The sequence below is a fragment of the Dufourea novaeangliae genome, unplaced genomic scaffold (genome assembly GCF_001272555.1).
Source record: "Dufourea novaeangliae isolate 0120121106 unplaced genomic scaffold, ASM127255v1 scaffold23, whole genome shotgun sequence".
Taxonomy (NCBI): Eukaryota; Metazoa; Arthropoda; class Insecta; order Hymenoptera; family Halictidae; genus Dufourea; species Dufourea novaeangliae.
The window spans coordinates 553,682-580,981 of record NW_015373894.1 but is presented as its reverse complement, the minus strand read 5'-3'; the positions used below and the strand labels follow the sequence as shown (position 1 = coordinate 580,981).

At 39.1% G+C, this 27,300-nt stretch overlaps 1 protein-coding gene across 1 annotated transcript; it reads right to left on the bottom strand.

The window, feature by feature from the left end:
* On the bottom strand, positions 1-27,300 carry LOC107189630 (PDF receptor). The gene is given in 14 exon segments (XM_015578205.1): positions 1-54; positions 2,189-2,282; positions 4,511-4,625; positions 6,406-6,586; positions 6,652-6,684; positions 6,686-6,705; positions 6,971-7,049; positions 8,759-8,879; positions 10,419-10,521; positions 11,106-11,250; positions 11,762-11,865; positions 14,094-14,254; positions 26,026-26,133; positions 27,219-27,300. Coding segments are annotated over 14 exon segments (1,359 nt in total). The 3' UTR covers positions 1-41.

Sequence of the window (27,300 nt, the reverse complement as noted above, 5' to 3'; positions counted from 1 at the left end):
GTGTCCTCAAGAAGTCGCCAAAGGGATTTAGAGATGCTACGTCAGACTGTTGTTCTGAAACGGGAAACAAGGATGATCTCTGCTGGCAATTGCGTCCCCACCAGGTGGAAAGCAGTTTCTTTGCGACAACAGACAATTCTTCTCGTAGTTCAGACAGAGAAGGCTGTACACTGACATTAAAAGGTACACAGAGGGGATCTTTCAGTAGAAGTTGGAATCTGTTTTAGCTTTGAAGAGAAATAGATTGGATAGATGTAGGAACAAGAGGTATATACACTGACTTAGAGCAGATACATTGGAGAATTAACATTGATACTTCTTCTGAAGTTTAAAGACAGGAGTTTGGAATATGTCTGAGGCCTAGGCCAATCGTTGGTGACGAGCGAAGCATTTTCTACCAGTTTAAGATCCAGGGTAGAGAAATACGGAAGCGTTTAGAAAGCACACACCAGAAAAGTACCACAACGTAGGAGGGATGCGATAGATCGTGGGGAAGTCTCTGAAAGGGTATAAGGATCCAATGGATTATAGGAAAATGTCTCCAAAGATATCCATGAACAATGAATCAGAGTCTAGAGTTAGATTGGAGCCTAGAATCCAATGAATTCTGAGAGTCCAAGGGAATACTAGAGGATCCATGGAATTCTGAGAGTCCAATGGACCTCAAAATGACGTCGGGAATCCGGATGACCAAAGGACTTTACAATGATCCAAGGTATTTTAAGTATCCAATAGATTCTAGAGTGATCCCTGGAATTCTGATTGTCGAATGAGTTTTGAAATGGTCCCGGGATTTTTCTGAGAGTCCAATGGCCTCTAGAAGGATCCAAGGAATTCTGAGAGTCCAAGGGAATACTGGAGGATCCATTGAATTCTGAGAGTCCAAAGCAATCCTGGAGGATCCACGGAATTCTGAGAGTCTAATGGTTCTCAAAATGACGCCAGGAATCCGGATGTCCAAAGGACTTTACAATGATCCAAGGTATTCTAAGTATCCAATAGATTCTAGAGTGATCCCTGGAATTCTGATTGTCGAATGAGTTTTGAAATGGTCCCGGAATTTTCCTGAGAGTCCAATGGCCTCTAAAACGATCCAAGGAATTCTGAGAGTCCAAGGGAATACTGGAGGATCCATTTGAATTCTGATAGTCCAAAGCAATCCTGGAGGATCCACGGAATTCTGAGAGTCCAATGAACCTCAAAATGACGTCAGGAATCCGGATGTCCAAACGACTTTACAATGATCTAAGGTATTCTAAGTATCCAATGGATTTTTGAGTGATCCCTGAATTCTGATTGTCGAATGAGTTTTGAAATGGTCCCGGGATTTTTCTGAGAGTCCAATGGCCTCTAAAACGATCCAAGGAATTCTGAGAGTCCAAGGGAATACTGGAGGATCAATGGAATTTTGAGAGTCCAATGGACCTCAAAATGACGTCAGGAATCCGGATGTCCAAAGGACTTTACAATGATCTAAGGTATTCTAAGTATCCGATTGATTTTAAAGTGATCCCTGGAATTCTGAATGTCGAATGAGTTTTGAAATGGTCCCGGAATTTTCCTGAGAGTCCAATGGTCTCTAAAACGATCCAAGGAATTCTGAGAGTCCAAGGGAATACTGAAGGATCCATTGAATTCTGAGAGTCCAAAGCAAGCCTGGAGGATCCACGGAATTCTGAGAGTCCAATGGTTCTCAAAATGACGTCAGGAATCGGGATGTCCAAAGGACTTTACAATGATCCAAGGTATTCTAAGTATCCAATAGATTCTAGAGTGATCCCTGGAATACTGAATGTCGAATGAGTTTTGAAATGGTCCCGGAATTTTCCTGAGAGTCTAATGGCCTCTAAAACGATCCAAGGAATTCTGAGAGTCCAAGGGAATACTGGAGGATCCATTGAATTCTGAGAGTCCAAAGCAATCCTGGAGGATCCACGGAATTCTGAGAGTCCAATGGAGTCCACAAGGATCCAAGGTTCGTTCTAAGGGTTGAATAGCTTCTGTGTGAATCGAAGGGGACCTCAGATTGGATTCGTAAGCTCTCCAGTTGGGTAGAAGCGTTGCAACAGCACATGCATGGCTCGCGCCTGTCTTTACCTATTGGTATGATTCTTGCGAGGAGGATCGACCGCCGATGCTGGCAATGATCTAAACGCGGATTGGCGAACTTTCCTCGATCGTTACTCACTCGGCAGGTCGGTCCGGCGGTGGAGTGTTTCCACCTCGACAGCACAGTCTTATCCAGCCGCTGGATCTCATCTGCACCTCCTCCATCTCGATCACTGCACGTACCAACCAATCATTACATCCTCTTATCGGTCCTCGGATTCGTCTTCAGGGGCTAATTCGCGGCCACGACTCCACGCTTCTTTACGCAGTCAGGATCGGTTCCCCTTGGAATTCTTTTCAAAACTCCGACACATTTTTCACTTAAACCCTCAGGGTCTCGTGTATTTTGTTTTTCTGACTCTACGAACTCTAAAACCCAGGTCTCGTGTATTTTTTTTTTCTGACTCTACGATCTCTAAAACCCTCAGGGTCTCGTGTATTTTTTTTTTTTCTAAATCTACGATCTCGATCCTATTCAAGGGACAAAAGACTACGGCTTTTATCATTTTTGTGATTTTTGTTGTAATTACCGTTCTTGTTAGCTTTCGAATATTTTATGACCTTGTTTCAAAAATAATTTCTCGCGATGAATTCTACCCCCGTGAACTGGCCAGCGAACCGTGAAATAGACCTCGGTTCTGAGGTTACATTAAAATTCGAGGTAATTGGGAATCCAATGGGCAAAGATGCTTGAGAAAAATCCGTGGACAAGAAGTAACTCTATTTCTGAGACATGAAAAAATCTCTGCTAATTATAATATGACAGTGATTTAACGAGCGGAGCAGCTCGACGCTCCGAACCGATACGCCTGGACAATTTTTTCAATTTCTCTTCGAAAATTTAACCAAACCACAATTTATCTACGTGTTGTATCAAGTTATTGAAAAATTCTAGTTTTTTTGGAAATAATAATAAATGAGAAAATCTCTGCTAATTATAATATGACAGTGGTCTAACGATCGAAGCAATTCGACGCTGTAAACCGATACGTCTGGACAATTATTTCAATTTTTCTTTCAAAATTCAACCAAACCACAATTATCCACACGTTGTATCGAATTATTGAAAAATTCTTATATTTTTCCAAGTAACAATAAACATTTTTCAATTGTTACAACAATTATTTAAATGTCGTTCTATTGATACTGTTACGTTTGATAACATGATTATTAGCATAATTGCCTCCACAGTTTCTCCGCCAATTATCTGAGCACGTTCGAAACAGAACACAAACTTGACTGAAGCATCGCATCGCAAACTAACAATTCCGCACACGGTCGAGAAAGTCGATGTATCCGACTTGCATCGCTGCGCGTTTGACTCCATCAAGCTTTGCGAAAACCGACGAAAAATCCGTGGAATCTGCCTTAGACTTTCGACACGTCGATGCTCGCGTATTAGTATTTATTAATTAAAATTTATTACGCTTCAACGAGAAATTTAATACCGGATTAGGCGGTCATCGATTGGAAAGCCACTAATGAATTAATGCCGTGGCTAACAAGTTCAGAAACAGGGGATAGAAGAATTATATTGCTTGAAATCGCTCGTAAATTTGCTTTCGCGACGAAAAATATAGACAAAATAATTTATGTTCACGGCGTGTCGGAAATATATTTTCACGCCGCCCGATGAGGACTCGACCGACACGGGGAAACAATGTTCACAGCTCGTTAGGAATTTAATCAACGTGGGATTTATGAACTGAAAATTTTATAAATATTATTGGAAAGTACACGACCTACATTTAAATATATACAGTCACCTAACCTTGTTGTTTTGGATACTTTTTTTAATTTCTTTTCCAAAATTCAACCGCACCACAATTATCCACGTGTTGTATTAAATTATTGCAAAATTCTTATTTTTTCCAAGTAGTAATAAATATTTCTAAATTGTTATATATACATGTAATATTGTAGTAAATAAATACAAACGAAATAAATTGAATGCTCTCCACACTGACCTGATGCGACGCGTTGTATTAAATTATTGCAAAATTCTTATTTTTTCCAAGTAGTAATAAATATTTCTAAATTGTTATATATACATGTAATATTGTAGTAAATAAATACAAACGAAATAAATTGAATGCTCTCGACACTGACCTGATGCGACGCGTTGTATTGAATTATTGCAAAATTCTTATTTTTTCCAAGTGGTAATAAATATTTTTAAATTGTTATATATATATATATGTAATATTGTAGTAAATAAATACAAACGAAATAAATTGAATGCTCTCGACACTGACCTGATGCGACGCGTTGTATTGAATTATTGCAAAATTCTTATTTTTTCCAAGTGGTAATAAATATTTTTAAATTGTTATATATATATATATGTAATATTGTAGTAAATAAATACAAACGAAATAAATTGAATGCTCTCGACACTAACCTGATGCGACGCGTTGGGGGTGATAGCCGCTGAAGGTCGACTGTCTCCTCGCTTGCAGGTCGGTTCCTCTCAAGGAAAGGTACACAGAGATGGTTTTGTCCAGGGCCAGTCTCACCTGTGTGGAAAACACTTATCATCAAAATTACTTCACCGCCACTCAGCACGAAACACCGATCTAATAATCCAATCGATTAATTTTTGCAGCGTTAGGCAGAGATGGGCACAATTTTATTCGAATAATATACATATAGTGAGAAGCAGCAGTATCAAAGACCGTAATCCTGATCTTTAAACTGTTCATGAGATTAAATAATTGTTTGCAAAGTGTTTACTAACTTAAAAAGAAATATTATTTTATGATAAAAATTGGAATTACCACGTTCAATCGAGTGAAAATGACGAAATATATGTTTTTCATCTTTTATTCGTTACTCGAAACTTTTTATCTAGATAATGAATTTGCCAATCGCTGGCATTAGGGAACCGTCGGAACACCGTCGAACCGATCCATCGCGACAAACTGACACGACTGAACCGACGCACTATAGACAAATGTGGCCTGAGCATGACCCCTACTAATTATTTCCCCTCTACCTGTTTTTACACCTGCACAAGTGGTTTCATTGTATACATTCGCAGTTTCGGATTGCTGCTTTGTTTATTAGTAGACTGCAGATAGTTATACATTTGAAGATAAAGATTTTAATCAAATTTAGTGATATTTATATATTACTATCAACATAATAAGAAATTTAGCACAGGATCTAGATTTCTATCCGATTTAATCTTTATACATATATTAATACCTAAAATTCTGAATTTGCATAAACATTCGCAGTCTATTTATTAGATACTAAATAACGGTTTGAAGGTATTTTGAAATGTTTTTAATATTTCTTAGCGACAATTATCATTCGAATACTAGTGATTCTTTAAAGTGATTTATACGACATGTAATAATTGTGTATGTTCGTATAGATTAATTATTCTTCCAAACTATAATTTCATAAATATAATTTTCATTCGTTAATACTAGCAGAGAAATGATCAGAGTGGAATGTTATTTGATATCCACGGAGAAATTGAAACACTCCACTGTTAATATGTTCATCTGGCCTTGCGGTTTCGATGCTCTATAATGAGATCCAAGGTATCCCCATGTGTGTATTGTTTACTGGAGCAATGTTTCCCCATGCATAATGCATGATCGGTTTCTACTTAATGATTCCAGTCGGGCGTAAACACCGCGAGGTGTTAATCATATATCGAGAAAACAAGCAACGAAAGATCAAAGGTACTACTGGTTACACGGTTTTCAATTCCGTGCACAAGTTCAAATCTAACGCATTCAACGATGAGCCTGACATTTTATACAAAAACGAATTATTGTTTAAAAATTTAACTTGAAATATTATACGAAGACATAAATGTTACATACTAAATTATTTCCAAGTTTAACATTAAAACATGTAAAATATAGGAGAATGAAGAAGTGAAAGAAAATATTGAAAAATTTCAAAAAAATGGAATTGATTAGTTTGGTTTCTACGATGATAGGTGGAAGTATGGGTAATTTGGGCAACGCATTTTTTTTAACATCACGTTGTTGTCGATGGAAGGACGAATTCAGCGATCTCTAGCATAATGGTATCAAAACAAGATGCATTGACCTTGAAAACACTCAAGGTCACCTTAATATCTCCAAAAAAATGATATAAAAAAATGAAAATGCTATATAATTCATTGAAACGTTTTCAGATACAATCAATAAGTAACTAGTTATTTTAGGTAATAGTTCTTATTGACTCACTCTGTATATTGACAATAACATAATTATGATAACTTAAAACTAACAATAATTATAATAGTATGAATGTGGTATATGATTGTCTCACCTCTCCATTTAGGAAACAATAAAGGGTCGCAATGAAGAGGCCCTGAAAGGATTGCAGAAAGTGAGTGGAATAGGACCAAAGGGCGAACTTCTTCACGTTGTGCAGGGGTGCCTCGATCATGAACAACACGTTAGTGATGCCCAGCAAGGGTAGAAGCACGACAGCTGCCCTCACTGCTTTCCTGAAAAAGAAAATCAAGTGGAGTTAGAATAATTATTTATTTTACTTTTTTTTAAATTCACTTACAGAACTTGTTCGATTTCGCTGGTGTGACTTTGTTAGCAGGAACAGAAAATTGAGCTGGGGAAATAAAAACCAATATATAACGTCCCACGCTTCGTACATCATCGAACATTAATTTCCAAGTGACATTTGAAAAGAAAAATTCAGCTAGATTTTATTCCAACGAAATATTTACATTTGCATTTATTTGCAACAGATTGTACTGACAAATGCAAAGACATTTCGAAAATGAACGTGACACACTGTCCTAGGCGTTGCACGTGAAAAATCAAAACCTATCTAGGTTGCCTGTGATCATGCGGAGTTTTGAAAGTATCCTCACCAATATCACCGCGAACCTGGGTCCCTCGAGGATCCAGAAATAGGAAGACAAGTTGTACCCGGACCAGCATCTGGAAAATCTAATATTTGGCGTGGCGTGTGAAATGTTAGTACGAAAATAAAATAGAACTAACATTAAAACCAGGACCAGGATCAGGATTAGGACTGGGATTATGACTAGGACCAGGATTAGGACTAGTACTAGGAGTGAGACTAGGACCAGGCTTAGAACTAGTACTAGGACTAGGACTAGAATTAGAAATATGACTAAGACCAGGCTTAGGACTAGGACTAGAACTATAACTACGACCAGAAGTAGGACTAGTACTAGGACTAGGACTAGAATTAGAAATACGACTAAGACCAGGCTTAGGACTAGTACTAGGACTAGGACTAGAATTAGAAATACGACTAAGACCAGGCTTAGGACTAGTACTAGGACTAGGACTAGAATTAGAAATATGACTAAGACAAGGCTTAGGACTAGGACTAGAACTATGACTAGGACCAGGACTAGGACTAGTACCAGGACTAGGACTAGAATTAGAAATATGACTAAGACCAAGCTTAGGACTAGGACTAGAACTGTAACTAGGACCAGAAATATGACTAGGATCAGTCTTAGGACTAGGACTAGAACTATGACTAGGACCAGGATTAGGACTAGTACTAGGACTAGAATTAGAAATATGACTAAACCAGGCTTAGGACTAGTACTAGGACTAGGACTAGAATTAGAAATATGACTAAGACTAGGTTTAAGACTAGGACTAGAACTATAACTACGACCAGAAGTAGGACTAGTACTAGGACTAGGACTAGAATTAGAAATACGACTAAGACCAGGCTTAGGACTAGTACTAGGACTAGGACTAGAATTAGAAATACGACTAAGACCAGGCTTAGGACTAGTACTAGGACTAGGACTAGAATTAGAAATATGACTAAGACAAGGCTTAGGACTAGGACTAGAACTATGACTAGGACCAGGACTAGGACTAGTACCAGGACTAGGACTAGAATTAGAAATATGACTAAGACCAAGCTTAGGACTAGGACTAGAACTATAACTAGGACCAGAAATATGACTAGGGTCAGTCTTAGGACTAGGACTAGAACTATGACTAAACCAGGCTTAGGACTAGTACTAGGACTAGGACTAGAATTAGAAATATGACTAAGACCAGGCTTAGGACTAGGACTAGAACTATAACTAGGACCAGAAATATGACTAGGACCAGGCTTAGGACTAGGACTGGAACTATGACTAGGACCAGAAGTAGGACTAGTACTAGGACTAGGACTAGAATTAGAAATACGACTAAGACCAGGCTTAGGACTAGTACTAGGACTAGGACTAGAATTAGAAATACGACTAAGACCAGGCTTAGGACTAGTACTAGGACTAGGACTAGAATTAGAAATACGACTAAGACCAGGCTTAGGACTAGTACTAGGACTAGGACTAGAATTAGAAATATGACTAAGACAAGGCTTAGGACTAGGACTAGAACTATGACTAGGACCAGAAATATGACTAGGACCAGGCTTAGGACTAGGACCAGGATTAGGACTAGAACTAAGACTAGAACTAAGACTAGAACTAGGACTAGGACTAGGACTAGAACTAAGACTAGAACTAGGACTAGGACTAGGACTAGGACTAGGACCAGAATTAGGACTAGGACTACAACTAAGACCAAAAATAAAGTAAAATTGAAAGTACAAATTAAAAAATAAAAATAAATAAAATGGAAGATATTTCGTTATGTGTGAGTGTTCAGCTTACTTTGACTTTGGATGGTAATAGAAGGCCGTGATCGCAGCCCAGACGAGGGTCATCACGACTGGACATCCCCAGCCGACGAAACGGTACATCCGGTAATAGGATGTCTCTTGGAACACCGTCACTGCGGCAAACGGATCGACAGAAGGAAAAAGAATTAAGGAGATGAGACGTTTAACAATGGCGGACACATATTTAGTTCCAGTTCGGAAGCAAGTACGTGGATGCAGGAATTTTTAATCAAACTCGAACGTTCCTCTGGAGACTTGAAGGATAAAACTAGGACGATTGCTCGGAGCTGAGAAACGTTTAATTTTCGCATAGTTAAATGGACCTAAAACGTGCCTCATCATTGGAACACCTCGGGCTTTGGACGAGGAGTGGCTATAGGGGACACTAAATTTACCGTTGGACTTCAATTCTTGTCACTTTTCTTTTTTTTAAATAAAAGGCAGCAACATATTGTTTAAAAAAAAAACTTTAAATTATAACACACAATTTATAAAACTTGAGTTTTATAAATTACTTGAGTTTTATAAATTACAAATTAATAAATTGTGAACACTTCGTTTTCTCCGTTTTAATGCACTTTCTAAAGTTATTATTATCTCTCTTAGCGAATATAGTATGGAACTATGATCAATATTCATACAGCCAGCTCACCCCTGCCCCTCCCCCACTGTTTCTATGCATATGACAGTGTCTGATACGTACGTAGGTCAGTAAATAACAACAATAGCTCAATAAATTAACTACAGTTCAGTCAAGTGGCAAATGATTCTTTGTAAAGTGCTGGTCTTTCAAATTGCTAGAAAAGCTGCAGCAAATATTACACTTTTTATCATCTGGTATAGATCAATCTCGAGTTTCAGATGAAGCAGCCCTACATTGTTATAAAGAAGTCCCTATGTATTCATAATTAATGAGAATCTTTGATTTTCACTTTTGAATAGACCTGAACAAGGAATATTCAGATATTCATTATTACTTCACATTCATGCTAGAGACATTTTGGACGACGAACGTGGGTCAGTTGTGACCCAGATTTTAAGGCTATGCTGAAACACTGACTAAATTTTAACCCCCTTCGGAGGGGTTAATCTCTGAGTCCTTTGATACTAAGAAGAGAAGTTCAGTAACCCGAAAATTCCGATGTTTTTTAAACTTTGCAGGTTTGTAGGGGACTTTAAGAGAAGTATAGCGCAATTTTGGTTTTTGGCCTAATTTCAGTTCTTCATGGTGAAAACATCCCTTGAAGGTAGACAGGTGTTTCTATATTTCCCTGTATATGTTTAAAACTATCGTAGATATACAAAAATGGTTACAATAAAAATTAAATGGTTTTTTATGCTCTATAAAAGAATGCAGTTAAATTGATAATTAATAAAAGTAGGGGGATGTTTTTATTTAAACAAAGAATTTCTATAGTTTGAAGATATACAGGGAAATATGGAAACATCTATCTATCATCAAGGGATGTTTTCACCCTGAAGAACTGAAACTGGGCCAAAAACAAGAATTGCGCCGTACTTCTCTTCAGGCCCCCTACAAGCTTACAAAGTGTAAAGAACTTCCCTTGTAAGACCACACCCCTATATGAACCAGTTTTAGGTCAGTAGAAATTTGGTTATATAATATATTTGCATAAATAATGGCGACTCACCAGTGACCATGTTGTGGAGAAATAGACCCTCTATGAACATCCACATGAACATCGCAGTTTTGGCGTACTCGAGGAGAGCGTAGCTGGCCTCACAAAGGACAGGCTGAAAGAGGAAAAAAGTTTTTCCAGTTCACTTCAAGACCAGACCTTAATTTCTCTTCTGCAAATCTTATTCAGCAGCATTCCCTCTGATCCATGAACTTTTCGAAATGGTGAAATATAATTATTTCACACAGAAATATATTAATATTTTGAATATTTTGAATATATTAATATTTTTAATATATTCTGGACTACTATATAATAAAAAGATTAGGAAAATCAGTGAAGAAATTTGAAAAGTGGTCAGACACATTTGGAAAGACATACTTGAAACTCGGCGCTCTGAACTGATAGGCCTGGACAATTTTTTCAATTTCCAAAATTCAATCAGACTACAATTATCCGCATGTTGTATGGAACTATTGAAAAATTCTTATTTTTCGTTTAAATGATAATAAACATTTTAAATTGTTATAACTATTATTTACATGCCCTTTCATTGATATTGTTATGATTTACACAGAAATATATTAGTATTTCCGTGTTCTGGACTAATATATAGTAGAAAGATTAAGAAAATCATTGAAGAAATTCGAAAACAGGTCAGGCACACTTGAAATAACTTGGGGGCTCATCAGTACTTACAGTATTCCCTATCCCTCTCTGAATCCCATACGTCTTCCTTCTCAGGATTTCTATGTCTATGTACACGATCAATCGTATAAGAACCTGGACGACCATGGCAACGAAGAGATTCTTGTGTATCCTGGTCCTGGTGTTCCTCAGGGATCTGGGATAACATTAGTAGCAAATATCTATCATTAAACATTCATCTAAATAAAGAAAATACTGTTTATTTTTTAGCATGATGCCCATACGAAAAATATTGATGTTCAGTGGGACTCGAAACGAAAACGGGAACAATACCGGTGCTCATATTACGTGGACACTTTGTGCACTCTTGGATCTTTGACGCCATTCGAGTCTTCATTCCATTACCGTTGTGTCTCGGTAAAAAGCTTAACCCAGTTTCGCGGGAACAAACAGAATCCCCATGTCTTTCCAGGTAAATCGTTTGTATATCACCGAGTCCCGCCGCGCAAACCGTAAAACGAATGTACGTCGACATGATTTCCGACAAACAGAAAACGAAGAGGCCACGTTGCGTGTTTCGTAATCCTCTTATGACACAAGATGGAGTACACGTAATATGAGGGAATGCTTCGATCGGGTTGAAAGAATTCCTCGAAACTTCGGCTCTGCAAATTGAAGAACGAATAATTGCTTTTTCATAATCCTACCTGAACCGACAGAATATAGCGAGGGAGACGAGCAGCGCTACCAGAGAAATGCTCAGACCAACAAACTCCAATATTCGGGTCTTCTCGGCTATGTCCATCTTCATCTACAGGAAACAAAAGAGAAAAAAAATGGAGAGACGTGAGTGCTGTACCAATATTTCTTCTGCAATGTAGTTTACAGAGAATACGGTACTGTTGGGTCGGAGCAGGGTAATTTGTTACAGCTACACACGAAGCCAATAAAATAAAAACTTGTGATTTATGGGTATATGGAACTGTAGAGGAACGTGATACATGGATCTCCATTTTTAATGGCTCTGGGAGACTTTATGGTTGCTGTGACGAATGGATAGAAAATCCCAAATAGCACATGACGCCTTGACGACGCCTATTTTACGGCTGTTTTAGGTCTAACAAGGGAAGGCATGGAAGAGTCCCCCTCCGATTTTGATGAAACTTCGTATGTCTGTTAAGCAGTCAAAAATAAGGGATACGTATTTTTTTTTATCGACTGAGACGCGACTTTAAGGGGTGAAACCACCCCTCAAAGTTTCGATCCGTTTAAGGGATACGTATTTTTTTTTATCGACTGAGACGCGACTTTAAGGGGTGAAACCACCCCTCGATGTTTCGATCCGAAATTTTTTTGATATAAACAAATTATATTTTGGACAATTTGTTAGCGCCATATTATTCTACATAAAAAACCGCAAATCTCATTCATTAGAAGTTTTCATGTATCTCCTCTGGTTTTCGAGATAGTACTTTCGGGTCGAAACTTTGAGGGGTGGTTTCACCCCTTAAAGTCGCGTGTCAGCAGATAAAAAAAAATACGTATCTCTTATTTTTGACTGCTTAACAGACATACGAAGTTTCATCAAAATCGGAGGGGGACTCTTCCATGCCTTCCCTTGTTAGGCCTAAAATAGCCGTAAAATAGGCGTCTCTAAGGCGTCATGTGCTATCTGGATTGTGATATTATTTTTAGCAGGTTGTTACTGGACAGGGATATACGCAACACTGTACAGTAAATCCTCGACGAGTGCTCGCAGGCTTCTCAGCACTGACAAGAAAAAGTCCCCAAGTCTAACGCTGACTTTTTATTAATTAGGTTTAGTACATTGATAGAGCTTGGAATTTAGAACCCACTGGTATTTTTTTTCAGTCGCATAGGTCCATTAATTTATGAAGTATTTAGTGTTCAGTGCCAAGGAGCCTTTGGACACTCATCGAAAATTTACTGTTCATCAGTTTTCTTTTGCTGTTCCAGCTTCTATTTCCCTACGTGACTTGATATTTGAAACATGCGAGGTTCCTGAATCAAATTAAGTGAAATTTTGACTATACCAGTTGCCCAGACTGAAAAATAAAGGAATGGATTTCCCCCGAGGCCAGAGAGAAGAAAAAGGAAGAAGGCTAGGCCTGATCGATTTCCTTCGGAATTTAATTTCTATGGAATCGATTTGGCCCACTTCCATAGTACTCGAAACTTTAAGCAGCCATAATTGTGTAGATCATATATGTATAGATCACCAGTTCTGTCGTCGACATATTTTCTCGTCCTAAAGAACCTGTTATCCTTCTATCATATAAATATTGACCTCGTGGGCGAGTGTTGACAGTGATAAAGAGGAATTGCCCTTCGATGGAAAATTCTAAAGTGACTTCCCACATGGTACATGCTTCTGAGAATATTTATAGATCACTGTGTACCGTAATGGATTAGATTATACGACTTGAGGGTCATAAATAGGTGACACAATTTTTGGTCCAGATGAAAAATAATCTTTTATAGCTTCTGAGATTCAAGAAGGTTTAAATAATAATTACTGGGTAAACATTGACTCGTAAGTTGTTCTTTCTTTTATTTCTGCCCTTGTATGACCCTGAAGACCATAGTATACTACATGGTTGAACTCGTCTTAATGCCCGCTTTCATATGATGTAAAAAAATATGTAGCATTCTATTTAAAAAAATCAAGGTCACCTTTGTTTCTAGAAAAATATTAAAAATACAAAAACTTTAGATACGCTATCATATTACTAGTAAAATATACTACAACTTCCTCTTCTTCGGCTTCTTTCTAATGTTCACCGTTTACGAAAAAAAAAACGATGGTACAAATTATCGCGATCACCCTGTATATCACTAAAGACTACAACATATTGAAAATTTAAAAAAATCGAAAAAGTGTTCGATTTCGCGTAGAATAACCCTTTGTAGGCTTTTCGTGGGCTCTAATCTGCCAGCCAGCCTATTAATCAATTGTGTAGCTGATGATGGAAATCCAACTGGACCTCTGTTCCAACTCTATAATCCTTTAATACTCACTTTACCCTCGATAGCGTTGGTGTAAACTTTCCCATGCAGTCGCAGCATTTCCGGTGTCAGACAGGTCGTGTAGTTTGCCCATCCGTGAGGTGTTTCCTCGTTGCTGGTACCATTCTGACCCTCCCAGCGGCCGTTGTAACCGCACTTCTTCTCCACGGATTCTGGGCAAACAACGAGGTACATACGGACAGCCCGAATGTGTACTGTGGACATTAGGGGAGCTGGATCGATCTACTTCAGGCAGAGTTTCAATACCTTTGAAGGGAAATGATGATTTTGCACTCGGCTCGGAACTTTTAGTACCATTTAAGAAGAACAAATAATGACTATAATAATATGAAGTCGACACGATAATATAAGAGGGAGGAAATACTTTAACATTTTGATTAATCCTTTCAGGACAACAAATTATATTTAACTTATCTATAGAATTCATATTGAATGAATTTAAATTACTTGTAAATAACAAATTTAATACAAGCCTACTTATTTTTATTGTTTTAATATTTACAATTATAATTATAAATCTAAAGGTCTAATACCTTATATTTTTACTCCTATAGCCTTATTTAGCTGTAGTTAGGTATCTATCAAGTTTCTACTCTGCCCAAATGAAACTAGGAATAATTCACCTAAACATATATGATTTGTATGTAAGTCAACCCCAACTGTCTTTAACACTTTTAGCCTTGGAAACAAAAGTCTAACTTGGGTAGAAATAGTCAGCACCTAATTTGTCAGTAGTCTGACAGGTACTTAACCAGAGGATAGAGGCGTCAGATGATAGAAGTCCAAAGGCTGTATATATGAACACTTAGGGGATGGTGTCCAAATGCTATATGGACATTTAGAGGATGGTGTCCAAAGGCTATATGGACACTTAGAGGATGGTGTCGAAGGGTATAGTATGGGCACTTAGGGGATGATGTCCAAAGGCTATATGGACACTTAGAGGATGGTGTCGAAAGGCTATATGGACACTTAGAGGATGGTGTCCAAAGGATGCATGTATTGACACAAAGGCTATATCTGTCTACAATTTATAGGACATTAAGTGTTATTAGAATTACCTCTGGAAGCTGGATAGAGACGTCAGAAGATACAAGTTATGCTAGATTAGGGACTAAATTGTTATTACCTAGCTTTACAGTACCATACAAAAGATTAGACCACAGGACCTTGAACAGCTAAAGTGGTATTCTATGTAATAAATGTTTTTAGTATCAGATTATGGGGTACGATAATACAGCAAAGATCTTGAGTACTGGTGGCCCAACTGGAATTAAGAATAATTCACCTAAACATATATGATTTGTATGTAAGTCAACCCCAACTGTCTTTAACACTTTTAGCCTTGGAAACAAAAGCCTAATTTGGGTAGAAATAGTCAGGGCCTAATTTGTCAGTAGTCTGACAGGTGCCTAGCCAGACCTAGATTTGGGCCAGACCATATGTTGTGAAAACATAGCTAATCCAGGGCTTAATTGTACCTAGCAAATCTTCTTTGAATTAGACGTACATCAGAAGCAATTCGCTGTGACCTAGATACTGGATCCGTTTGTTCCTGATGTATTTATCACGCCAGGAAGGGCGCCCTGGAGTGTTACACTCTCTGACTGAAAACCAGTAATTTCCGTGAACTTTGTGTAAAGAGCCGAAAACTGAAGGTTTCAATGGGTTTGTGGACTACATAGAACTGCAATCGGCTTGCATTACGATTCGGGGGACCTTCTCTGTTTACGCCCCGCAAATTTGTACAAAATTTCGCTTCATCATTACTAACCGACAGAACTTCGCGTCCCATAACATCCCTAAAGCCTTGTTATACCATGAAACAAAATGTTTTTGTATATATTGCAATACGCATTAATGCAGCCGGGTGCGGCCATTACCATAAAGTCCATTAACGAAGTAAACACGAATTAATCGATTCGGCTCCATTAAAATTTTCATTTCATACAACTGTTATGGGAAATCGTCTCTGGTTGAATTTTTGAAACTGGGAGAAAAGAACCGTACGAAGCTTGTAATTACATCGTGATAATAACTGAAATGAATATAAATGCTTTTTTAAATCCTCTTCGTGTTTTCCAGAAATGTCGGAGGCAGCTGTTGCATTGTACCAGAATCATCTAGCTATCGGACATCTCGATAAACAATGCTCATTCGGAGAACCAGTCCCAAAAGAATTTCATCTCCTTTATCACGTCGTCAAAAAGCCGGGAATAAAGAGCGACCATGAATATTCCATGAAAGAAGAAGCCTTAAAGAGCGAGCCCACCTATCTATCTACTTAAAGCCTTTCTCAGGGACCGCGAATTTGGAGTTCCGCTCTTTTCGTCTGAAACTTCAAGGCAGCCCACAAAGCCAAGGCCGTTAGCGAGCCCAGTTTGTTCGGTATTGATCTGATTTTACGAATGCCAGCTTGTAATTGGGAAGTTACCTCTTTGCGCTACGTGCATTTTTAATGGTCTACTCCAGAAATTTTTTGTGATACAGTAAATCCTCGATGAGTGTTCGAAGGGCACCCATTGAACATTAAATATTTCATAAACTAATGGCCATATGTGGTTGAAATAAATATCATTGGCTTCAGAATTCCACTGTCCCAAACCTCGTTAAAAAGTCAACGTTACACCTGGGAACCCCTCAAACCGTGGAACACTCATCGAAGATTTACTGTATTTTGTAAGTTTTTCTGAAAATCAATTTTTATTAAAGCCAGTACTTGCACACTACGCAATGGATTTCACTAAAGTTTAAAAAAAAAATTATATTCGCAATCTTTGCAAAACAATAATATGTAATTATTAGTTTTTAAAATGTAGATAACAAATAGCGATGTATGTATACAGTCATCGATAAATATCGCCCATCACTATTATAGGTCGGTCACGTTGTTAGTAGCGCTTTAATCGATAGCGTGGGTAGATCTCACCCCAAGCGAACGGAGATAAAGGAAGTAAAGGGCAAGGACACGAGACAGTGCACGAACTCGAGACACCCGATCAAGCTGAGCAATTCGAAACTCATTCGATTAAGTAACCAGGGAAGCTTGCAAGTAACTGAGGCGTCTGAATAAATGATACGAGACTCCTGGGAGATGGTGTGGGATGTAAAGTTTCGAGAAGTATTAGACCAAGAGACTTAGGGGTCTAAAATAATTCACGATATGTCAGTGCTACCCTAAACTGACCAGAGAGTTACCCAAGGTTTCGAAGTTTCATGTGTGCTTGTCTTTCTACAGACTGCAAATATCTCAGGTCTGCGTTCTAGAAGTGTTACTCTGCTCTATGGCAATGAGAACAAGAGCCCTAGAGGTCTGTAACAGGTTATTTCGTCAGGAGTACCGAAATTGTAATCCGAGGAACAGCGAAGTTTCATTTGCCTAAACACAGATATACTACACCAAACATAGAGTCCAACCAGCGACAGGTTTCTGACTATGTGAACTCTACTAGAACTAAAGAAGTGATTGTCCAGGTATTAATGATTTCTTTGACCCAAGTCTGGGTTAGATCTGAAGTAGATATAGAATCCTCTAATAATTACTAGGCTTAGAATAAATTTAACGGAACCCAATAATTACCTTTGTTCTACAGCATTTTGCTACCTATATGGACACTAACATTAACAAGTAGCTATTTCCATGGATAGGTTCCTGACTATGTGAACTCCACTAGAACTGAAGAAGTGATTGTCCAGGTATTAATGATTTCTTTGACCCAAGTCTGGGTTAGATCTGAAGTAGATATAGAATCCTCTAATAATTACTAGGCTTAGAATAAATTTAACGGAACCCAACAATTACCTTTGGTCTACAGCATTTTGCTACCTATATGGACACTAACATTAACAAGTAGCTATTTCCATGGATAGGTTCCTGACTATGTGAACTCCACTAGAACTGAAGAAGTGATTGTCCAGGTATTAATGATTTCTTTGACCCAAGTCTGGGTTAGATCTGAAGTAGATATAAAATCCTCTAATAATTACTAGGCTTAGAATAAATTTAACGGAACCCAACAATTACCTTTGGTCTACAGCATTTTGCTACCTATATGGACACTAACATTAAAAAATAGCTATTTCCATGGATAGGTTCCTGACCATGTGAACTCCACTAGAACTGAAGAAGTGATTGTCCAGGTATTAATGATTTCTTTGACCCAAGTCTGGATTAGATCTGAAGTAGATATAGAATCCTCTAATAATTACTAGGCTTAGAATAAATTTAACGGAACCCAACAATTACCTTTGGTCTACAGCATTTTGCTACCTATATGGACATTAACATTAAAAAGTAGCTATTTCCATGGATAGGTTCCTGACTATGTGAACTCCACTAGAACTGAAGAACTAACTCTCCAGATATTAACGATTTCTCTGTCTCAAGTCTGGGTTAGATCTGAAGTAGATATAAAATCCTCTAATAATTACTAGGCTTAGAATAAATTTAACGGAACCCAACAATTACCTTTGGTCTACAGCATTTTGCTACCTATATGGACACCTACATTCAAAAGAAGCTATTTCCAGTTGTCAATTTCATTTTGCAGAGTAAACTGCAGCGGACACAGACAAATCGTGGAATTAGAGGCAAATTCGCGAAGATAATCCCGACTTCCCGGGTGGTCCCGTTTAGAGTTGCTCCACTTTAACATCTCGCGTCCCGACACATCGATTCGTACCGGGGATTCGCATGAGCATGCACAGCGTTACTTGAACTTGCCACCCTCCGGCCTTCGTGATGCACTTCCGTTTCTACGAGGACAATAACGGGTCAGAAACAGAACGAATGAGAACCTGGCCGTTTGGCAGTGTGAGTGTGGCATCAGGGTTGCAGCGGTGTTGGCGTACCACTCGACCCACTTCTCCCCATTTTGATTGCACTCGATAATGCCGCGACATGTTACCAGCCCTAACAGCGCAGCAAAACTCTCTCTCCTCTTTACAACCGTCTTTTTTTTACATTTTTCCTTTGCTCGTTCTTATTCTTTTCCCTTGCTACGAAGTGCACCGTGTAATTTCCAACATTTCTTTTTTGGTTTGTGTATAAAGCAGCTACATAGGCTGTCCTGGGCTCCTAAGTGAAAGGAGAAGACGCTTAAGGGTTTAGGCTACCTTGGAGGCCCGAGAAACTGACTTTGATAGATATATCACAAGTGACTTCGTAGGAACTATCATTGCTAAATGGAAAGAGGATAACGACCCCAAGCTTCCATTCTTATAATCTCCAGGTGTTTCTAGACGGTTTAAAATAAATTTCATCCAAATGTAATTGAACTCAATAACCTTTTCTTTAAGGGGTTAGGCCATCTTCGGGTCCAAAGACATATGTAAGTTCCGGAATTTTATTTGGCGAAGTTATAAAATAAACGAAAAAACGGTTTTAGGGACTTGATTCCAAAAAAATGTTGAAACTTACATTTGATTTTCGGGGTTCCAACGTGGCCTAACCCCCTAAAGAAAAGGTTATTGGGTTTAATGTTATGGTTGATGAGGAAATTAAATTCGGATCAAGTTCATCTTAAAGTCACACCTGGAGGTCGTATAGATGGAAGCTTGGGCTCTATATCCTCTTTCTATTTAGCAGGGATGGTTTCGTATGAGTCAGTTTTCAGTCATCTTTTAATTCCCACTGTGCCTCGGGCGACTTCTAAACATGCCATTTGGAGCAGCAAAGTGAATTCAGGGCCGACGAAATGGATTACATTTAAGAACAGCCCGTGATCCAACGTTAAATCGATCGACAGACTCTTTTCAGTTCCGGGCTTCTGATTCGCATTGTAACGGGGAAAGCCGAAATTTGCATCCAGGTCGCGCGGTATGGAAACGAGGCTGAATCGAATAGACGCACCGGCCCGGTATGTAGGGAACAACGACGGTCGCATCTGGCTCGGCGTTAATCCGGCCCATGCAAATTTCTTTGCAGCTTTTTCCCTGGGCATCGAAACTGGCGCCAGGTGGCAGAGGTCGAACTCAACAGACGAGGAATTTGCGATTCGAAAATTCTCGCTCCATGAGTTCTGGTGTACAATCATCTGTCCCTATTGAAATTTGGTACTCAGATACTAAATTTTCCAAAAATATCGTGAACAGTTTAAGAATTACCCTTAACTGCCCTTTGTGATAGCAATGATTCTGCACTCGACAATATGACGATTTAGGTTCCATTGCTCTAGGATTAGTTGGACAGGGAACTTAGAAGGAAATATGTATGAAGACTTAGGGTATGGTGTTCAAAAGCTATATGGACACTTAGGGTATGGTGTCCAAAAACTGTATGGACACTTAGAGGATAGTATCCAAAAACTATATGGACACTTAGGGTATGGTGTCCAAAAGCTATATGGACACTTAGGGTATGATGTCCAAGGATATATGTATGGACACTTAGAGTATGATGTCCAAAGGATATATGGACACTTATAAGATGGTGTTCAAGAGTATATGTATGAACACTTAGGGTATGATGTCCAAAAGCTATATGGACACTTAGAGTATGGTGTCCAAAAGTTATATGGACACTTAGGGTATGGTGTCCAAAAGCTATATGGACACTTAGGGTATGGTGTCCAAAAGCTATATGGACACTTAGGGTATGATGTCCAAAAGCTATATGGACACTTAGAAGATGGTGTCCAAGAGTATATGTATGAACACTTAGAGTATGATGTCCAAAAGCTATATGGACACTTAGGGTATGGTGTCCAAAAGCTATATGGACACTTAGAGAATGATGTCGAAAAGCTATATGGACACTTAGAAGATGGTGTCCAAGAGTATATGTATGAACACTTAGAGTATGATGTCCAAAGGCTGTATGGACACTTACAGGATGGTGTCGAAAGATTATATGGACACTTAGGGAATGGTGGGTAAAGACTATAACGAGTTACAAGGCGATAAGTGTTATTGGAATTACTTCTGGATGGAGACGTCAGAAGATACAAGTTACCTTAGATTACGGATTAAATTGTTATTACTTAGCTTTATAGTACCATACAGAAAATTGAACCACAAGACTTAGAACAATGAAACTGGTACTCTCATGTGGTCTTCAATTTTAGTAGTAATAAATGTGTTTACTATCTGATTACTAGCTTGATTTTCAGCTACTGGAGCTACAGTATTCTCTTCATTAAAGGACACCCACTTCAGACTGCTCACTTCCATTCGGTCAAGATGTTTCTCTAGAATCACGGGACGGCAACAAAGAATTCTAGCACGCCACTCCAGGAGTATTGTTAGGAAGGAAAAACTCGGAAGTTACAAGGTTTCATTTCAATTTCTTAGGCGAGCAAATATGAAAATGCAGCCCGAGGAAATGGCCTCCCTTTGATCTGCTTTCTAGCTTCGTTTTTCCCCCCCTATCGGGCGCGGAGGAGGAGGGGCCACGGGGACGTTTTGTCAACGGAAGCGGAAACCTCGCGGGTTTATTTTTCTCGATGTGTAATTTCTTCTGCAAGCCTTATCTCTGTCTGCAAAAGTGGCTGCATTGAATTTTCCCCCGGTCGTTTGAATGCCAACGGAGGCGCGGACGCAGGACTTCGTGCTTCGTTTCGACTTGGAAAAGGGGGACTTGTGCAAAACGAATAAATATAACGGCAAATAAATTTGCCAGAGAGGAAGATAAATCGAGATATACTTATTTCCTTCGCGTGTACTCGAGCCTCGTCTCCGATGGAATGGAATTTTTTTTTTTCTTTCTAGGACACACGATGCAAAGCGACTAAGGCTAGATGCCATTTGTGGGCTGGGATTGATATCACTGGGCCCATAAAGGGAGCTTTTTCATCGTCAAAGTTAACTGCAGGCATCCACTTTTGGGCGTGGGTTCCGTTCAGTGTAGCTTTTAGACCACAGACCGCCACGACCAATCTGAGCAATTAGACGGAAGTTAAAGGCAATCAGGAACACTTGTTGCTGCCACCCGAATATAAACTAACCTCACTTTCGCTGCACAGGCCGGCGGTTTCATCTATGCAAAAGGGGAGACGCATGTATAAATAGCTGAGGAATCAGGCGGGACATGACTTTCACGAGATATGTTTCAACGGAACAACTGACAAGGGATGGCACCGAAGTGTCCCCCTCCGATTTTGATGAAACTTCGTATTTCTATTAAGCAGTTAAAAACAAGGGACACGTATTTTTTTTATCGACTGAGACGCGACTTTAGGGGGTGAAACTACCCCTCGAAGTTTCGACCCGAAATTTTTTTGTTATAAAAAAATTATATTTTGGACAATTTGTTAGCACTATATTATTCTACATAAAAAACAAACCTCGTTCATTAGAAATTTTCATGTATCTCTTCTGATTTTCGAGATAGTACTTTCGGGTCTAAACTTCGAAGGGCGGTTTCACCCCCCACAGTCGCCTCTTAGCCGATAAAAAAAATATATTCCTTATTTTTTACTGCTTAACAGACATACGAAGTTTCATCGCAATCGGAGGTGGACACTTCCGTGCCTTCCCTTGTAAGTTATATTTGATGACATTGCAACTATAGGTAATTACAAGGTGTCTCAAGATTACGTAACATTTAGAACTGACGGAAGAAAGCACTGACTAAGGGACTAAAAATATCATACCTCTATGGAGGTGAGATAATTAAGTAAATCCAATTAGACACACCTTGAATGAAGTTCTAAATATAGAGCTGAATGGACGTGTAGGCGATACGTGCACATTACGTGTTGTGGATTAGAAGCTGGATTACAATTCCAGCTTTGCAGATGCAACGGTGGAGATAATTTCCGACACGTATTTTGATAAACCAGGCAAATTTATGCAGGTAATTAATGTTCGAGTTAATATCGGATTGCTTGCGGGAAGTTCCAGACTGAATCGACTCTTACATCCGCCTCGATAAAAGTATTCCACTGATATTAATATTCCTGCAGAATGGGATATTACAGCAATTCTCACTGAATCGCCGAGTAAATTTAAATTAACAGATGAAATCGTTCAAGTATTATATCTATACCCACTGAAGAGAAGAAGAAACGAAATAAATAACATAAAACTCGTTACTGAAATTTCAATTATTTCTGTCATCGATGAAAAAGAAGGGAAGAAATAATGGCACCATTATTTTCTGTATAAAGTAAATTAAATTAGGGACGAAAATTGATTCGATAATTTTTATAATTGACAGAATAAACAGGACCATTTTTTGTTGTTAATTTTTATGAAAAATATGTTTGTGTTCCGAGCATTTGGTATGCAAAGGAGAGTTTCACAGATTAACGTTCCGTCATTAATAAGATCGAAGAAGAATCTTGTGAAGTTCGTCCGGCAAAGCGGCGCTTTTCAATCGAGGCCAGAACGATAGCCTCGGAATTCGTAATGGACGACGTCGAATCACGAAATACTTTCACGATCGGTTTACCATGCAAATGACGCTTTTAATTTCCTCCCGGAACCGTGGGAAGTTCTTCTTCTTCTTCCGACCGAAGAGATTAATTAATCAAACAGTATCCTCGAGCCGAAAAACAATAGAGCCTCGAGCGCATCGAAGAATCTTGGGACACTTCGGGGGGTGGGAAAGCGTTCCAGACGCGTTGATGGCGCCTGGAATCATTAAGAAGTTCGCAGGGAGGACTGGCGGCGAAGAAATCTCTCGATACACATTTAAATCTAGCCAGAGCATAATAAACTTTCACATTTTCCTTCGGGGATCATTAGCGAGCTAATTACAATGAGGCCATTTCCAGGGTAAGTGTTTGACTCCGTAATCACTTGCGTTCCCTTTTAACAATTTTAATTAGACTTTGAGAATACCGTCTGATCGTGGAAAAAGTTAAACGGCTTTGGAACTTCGGAAGTAAAATAGAATTTACGTAACTAAAAGTAATTACTGTCCCTACGTATGAATGATAGGGGGAGGAATTTGGTTGTTAGATACGATATATTCCAAACATATCTTGAACAGTTTAGGAATTAACCTCCATTGGACTCTGTGAAAGCCATGGTTCTGCGGTCAATAATATGGCAATTTGGGTTCCATTGCGCTAGGACGAGTTGAATAGAGAACTTAGAGGATGGTGTCCAAAAGATTTATGGACACTTAGAGAATGGTATCGAAAGGCTATATGGACACTTAAAGGATGGTTCCCAAGGGTATAGGTATGGACACTTAGGGTATGGCGTTTAAAAGCTATATGAACACTTAGAGGATAGTATCCAAAAACTATATGGACACTTAGGGTATGGTGTCCAAAAGCTATATGGACACTTAAAGGATGGTTCCCAAGGGTATGGACACTTAGGGTATGGTGTTCAAAAGCTATAGACACTTAGAGGATAGTATCCAAAAACTATATGGACACTTAGGGTATGGTGTCCAAAAGCTATATGGACACTTAGAGGATAGTATCGAAAAGATATATGGACACTTAGAGGATAGTATCCAAAAGCTATATGGATACTTAGGGTATGGTGTCCAAAAGCTATATGGACACTTAGAGGATAGTATCGAAAAGATATATGGACACTTAGAGGATAGTATCCAAAAGCTATATGGATACTTAGGGTATGGTGTCCAAAAGCTATATGGACACTTAGAGGATGATGTCAAAAGGCTATATAGACACTTAAAGGATGGTTCCCAAGGGTATAGGTATGGACACTTAGGGTATAGTGTTCAAAAGCTATATGGACACTGAGAGGATAGCATCGAAAAACTATATGGACACTTAGGGTATGGTGTCCAAAAGCTATATGGACACTTAGAGGATAGTATCCAAAAGATATATGGACACTTAGAGGATAGTATCCAAAAGCAATATGGACACTTAGAGGATAGTATCGAAAAGATATATGGACACTTAGAGGATAGTATCCAAAAGCTATATGGACACTTAGGGTATGGTGTCCAAAAGCTATATGGACACTTAGAGGATAGTATCCAAAAGATATATGGACACGTAGAGGATAGTATCCAAAAGCTATATGGACACTTAGGGTATGGTGTCCAAAAGCTATATGGACACTTAGAGGATAGTATCCAAAAGATATATGGACACGTAGAGGATAGTATCCAAAAGCTATATGGACACTTAGGGTATGGTGTCCAAAAGCTATATGGACACTTAGAGGATGATGTCGAAAGGCTATTGGACACTTAGAGGATGGTGTCCAAGGGTATAGGTATGGACACTTAGGGTATGGTGTCCAAAAACTATATGGACACTTAGAGGATGATGTCAAAAGGTATATGTATGAATACGTGGGGTACGATGTCTAAAGGCTATATGGTCACTTAGAAGATGATGTCCAAAGAAAGAGAAGTCTTCAAAACTCCAGAAGTAAAATACAATTTAAGTACTAAAAGTAATTAAGTTGTATCCAAAGGATAGTCTGAACTAATCTACATAATTGACCTGGCGATTATTAGTCCTGCCACCACAGATACCGAAACACTTTTCAATAGTAAGTTTCATTTAGATTATCGTTGGACCAGGTCGAAATAAAGTCTGAGTCATGTTAAGGAGATCCCTAGTGACTGCTAACCTCACTTAATGTCTAGTTCAGCCTGAATTAAACCCTAAACGGTGCTAAATCTGCGTTAGATCTAACCACTAGTTATCACTATCATCAGAGTATCCCCTAACCCAACATCACTAGAGCCCCCGTAAACACTCTCATGCCTAGGTTTGGACCAAGTCCTTCGCCATCAGTTTTCCTTTTTTTCCAGCTCCCCCGTAGTTCGTTTAATAGTCGCCCCGACAATTTCACGTTAATTTCCATGGAATCGCGGGCCAGATGGGCGCAGCCCACCCGTTGGCCGGGGCTGTTCTTTGAAAATTACACGGGGATTCTAATTATTGCCCGGGCGCCGCGGCGACCGCTGCCTGGCCGGCTAACAAGCAATTTAAATGTGCATTCATCAAACGACCGTCGCTCTCGCGTGCACACTTACTGGTCGTGTCGAATCCATCCTCGAAGGGGCATCTCTGTCTCATCATCGTCGATGCTTTGGTCGGCGGCCAGCAGAGCAGCGAGTCCCAGACCGGGTCGCACCACAGCTCTGAAAACGTGGAAATATAGAAGAAAACTCGGAGCTTATTACTGTTCGATGAAACGTGTCCCCTTGGCGCGCGCGATACAATTTCGTCGACTGAACCCCGGCGAGAGAGTTTACCGACGACTGGACAGAGTTTTCCACTCTGAGAACTTTCTTCCGAGCAAACCAAACTGGGTATGTGTGGCTTTTCGATGGATCGGAAGCAAGAACATTGGTAGAGTCGTTGCACCGATGGGCGTAATTTAATTTAAGCTTTGGCGCCTAACCCAGACCCTTAGGGGTTTAGGACAGGGTTAGCTATATTGAACAATTCACGGGTGAATACTTCTCCTCTAGTATATTACTGTAATACAGTAAAGCATCGATGCGTGTTCGAAGGCTTCTGGTAAGGGAATATCACGAACGCTGACTGGTGGTTTGGAACGAAACTTTGTGGATTTATTTTTTATATTCAGGTTAATTTTCACACCCTGAATTGACGATTGAGCATGAATGAAAGATATCGTTACCCTTTTCTTGAATCACTCTGTAAGCCCACAAAGTTTCATTCGAATCTGTGAATCAATGTTTAAGGTTTTCCCTTGTGAGTGTTCAAACGTCTTCACCACTGGCGGGTCCCCCCTCTCAATGGAGCCTCCGAGCATTAATCAATTATTTACTGTACAATCTAACGAAACAACCCTGAAAGAAATAGATCAAACATTAACCCCTTGCCCTACGATGTTCTTGATGTCTGCAGACTCCAGGATTACATTATTGTCGATAGTTTCTCAGAAACGAAAGGAATTCTATACTTATTGCAACTGTATTTTTACTGTAAAAGTGAACTATTAATGCTAGCGACTCAAAGAAAACCGAAAAATATTTTTTTTGTTGCATCGATTTTGAAATCGTCAACACGAGTCTGACTCGATGTTATAGGGCAAGGGGTTAATTCCAGACATCCACCCTCTTGGTACGCTCTGGCATCCCCTAAAATGCTAACTGCTAACTTTTCCATCCGTCCAGTACCAGATCAATCGACGGTAAAAATTCAATAAGTATGTTGCTAAAGGAAGATTTTCCTCGAGTGATAAAAGAATACTCACCACCCTCCGGGGGGATGAAGTCTTTGTATCTGACGCTGCAGAAATCTCGGGTGTTGTTGCCAATGGCATTAGCCGCATCCAT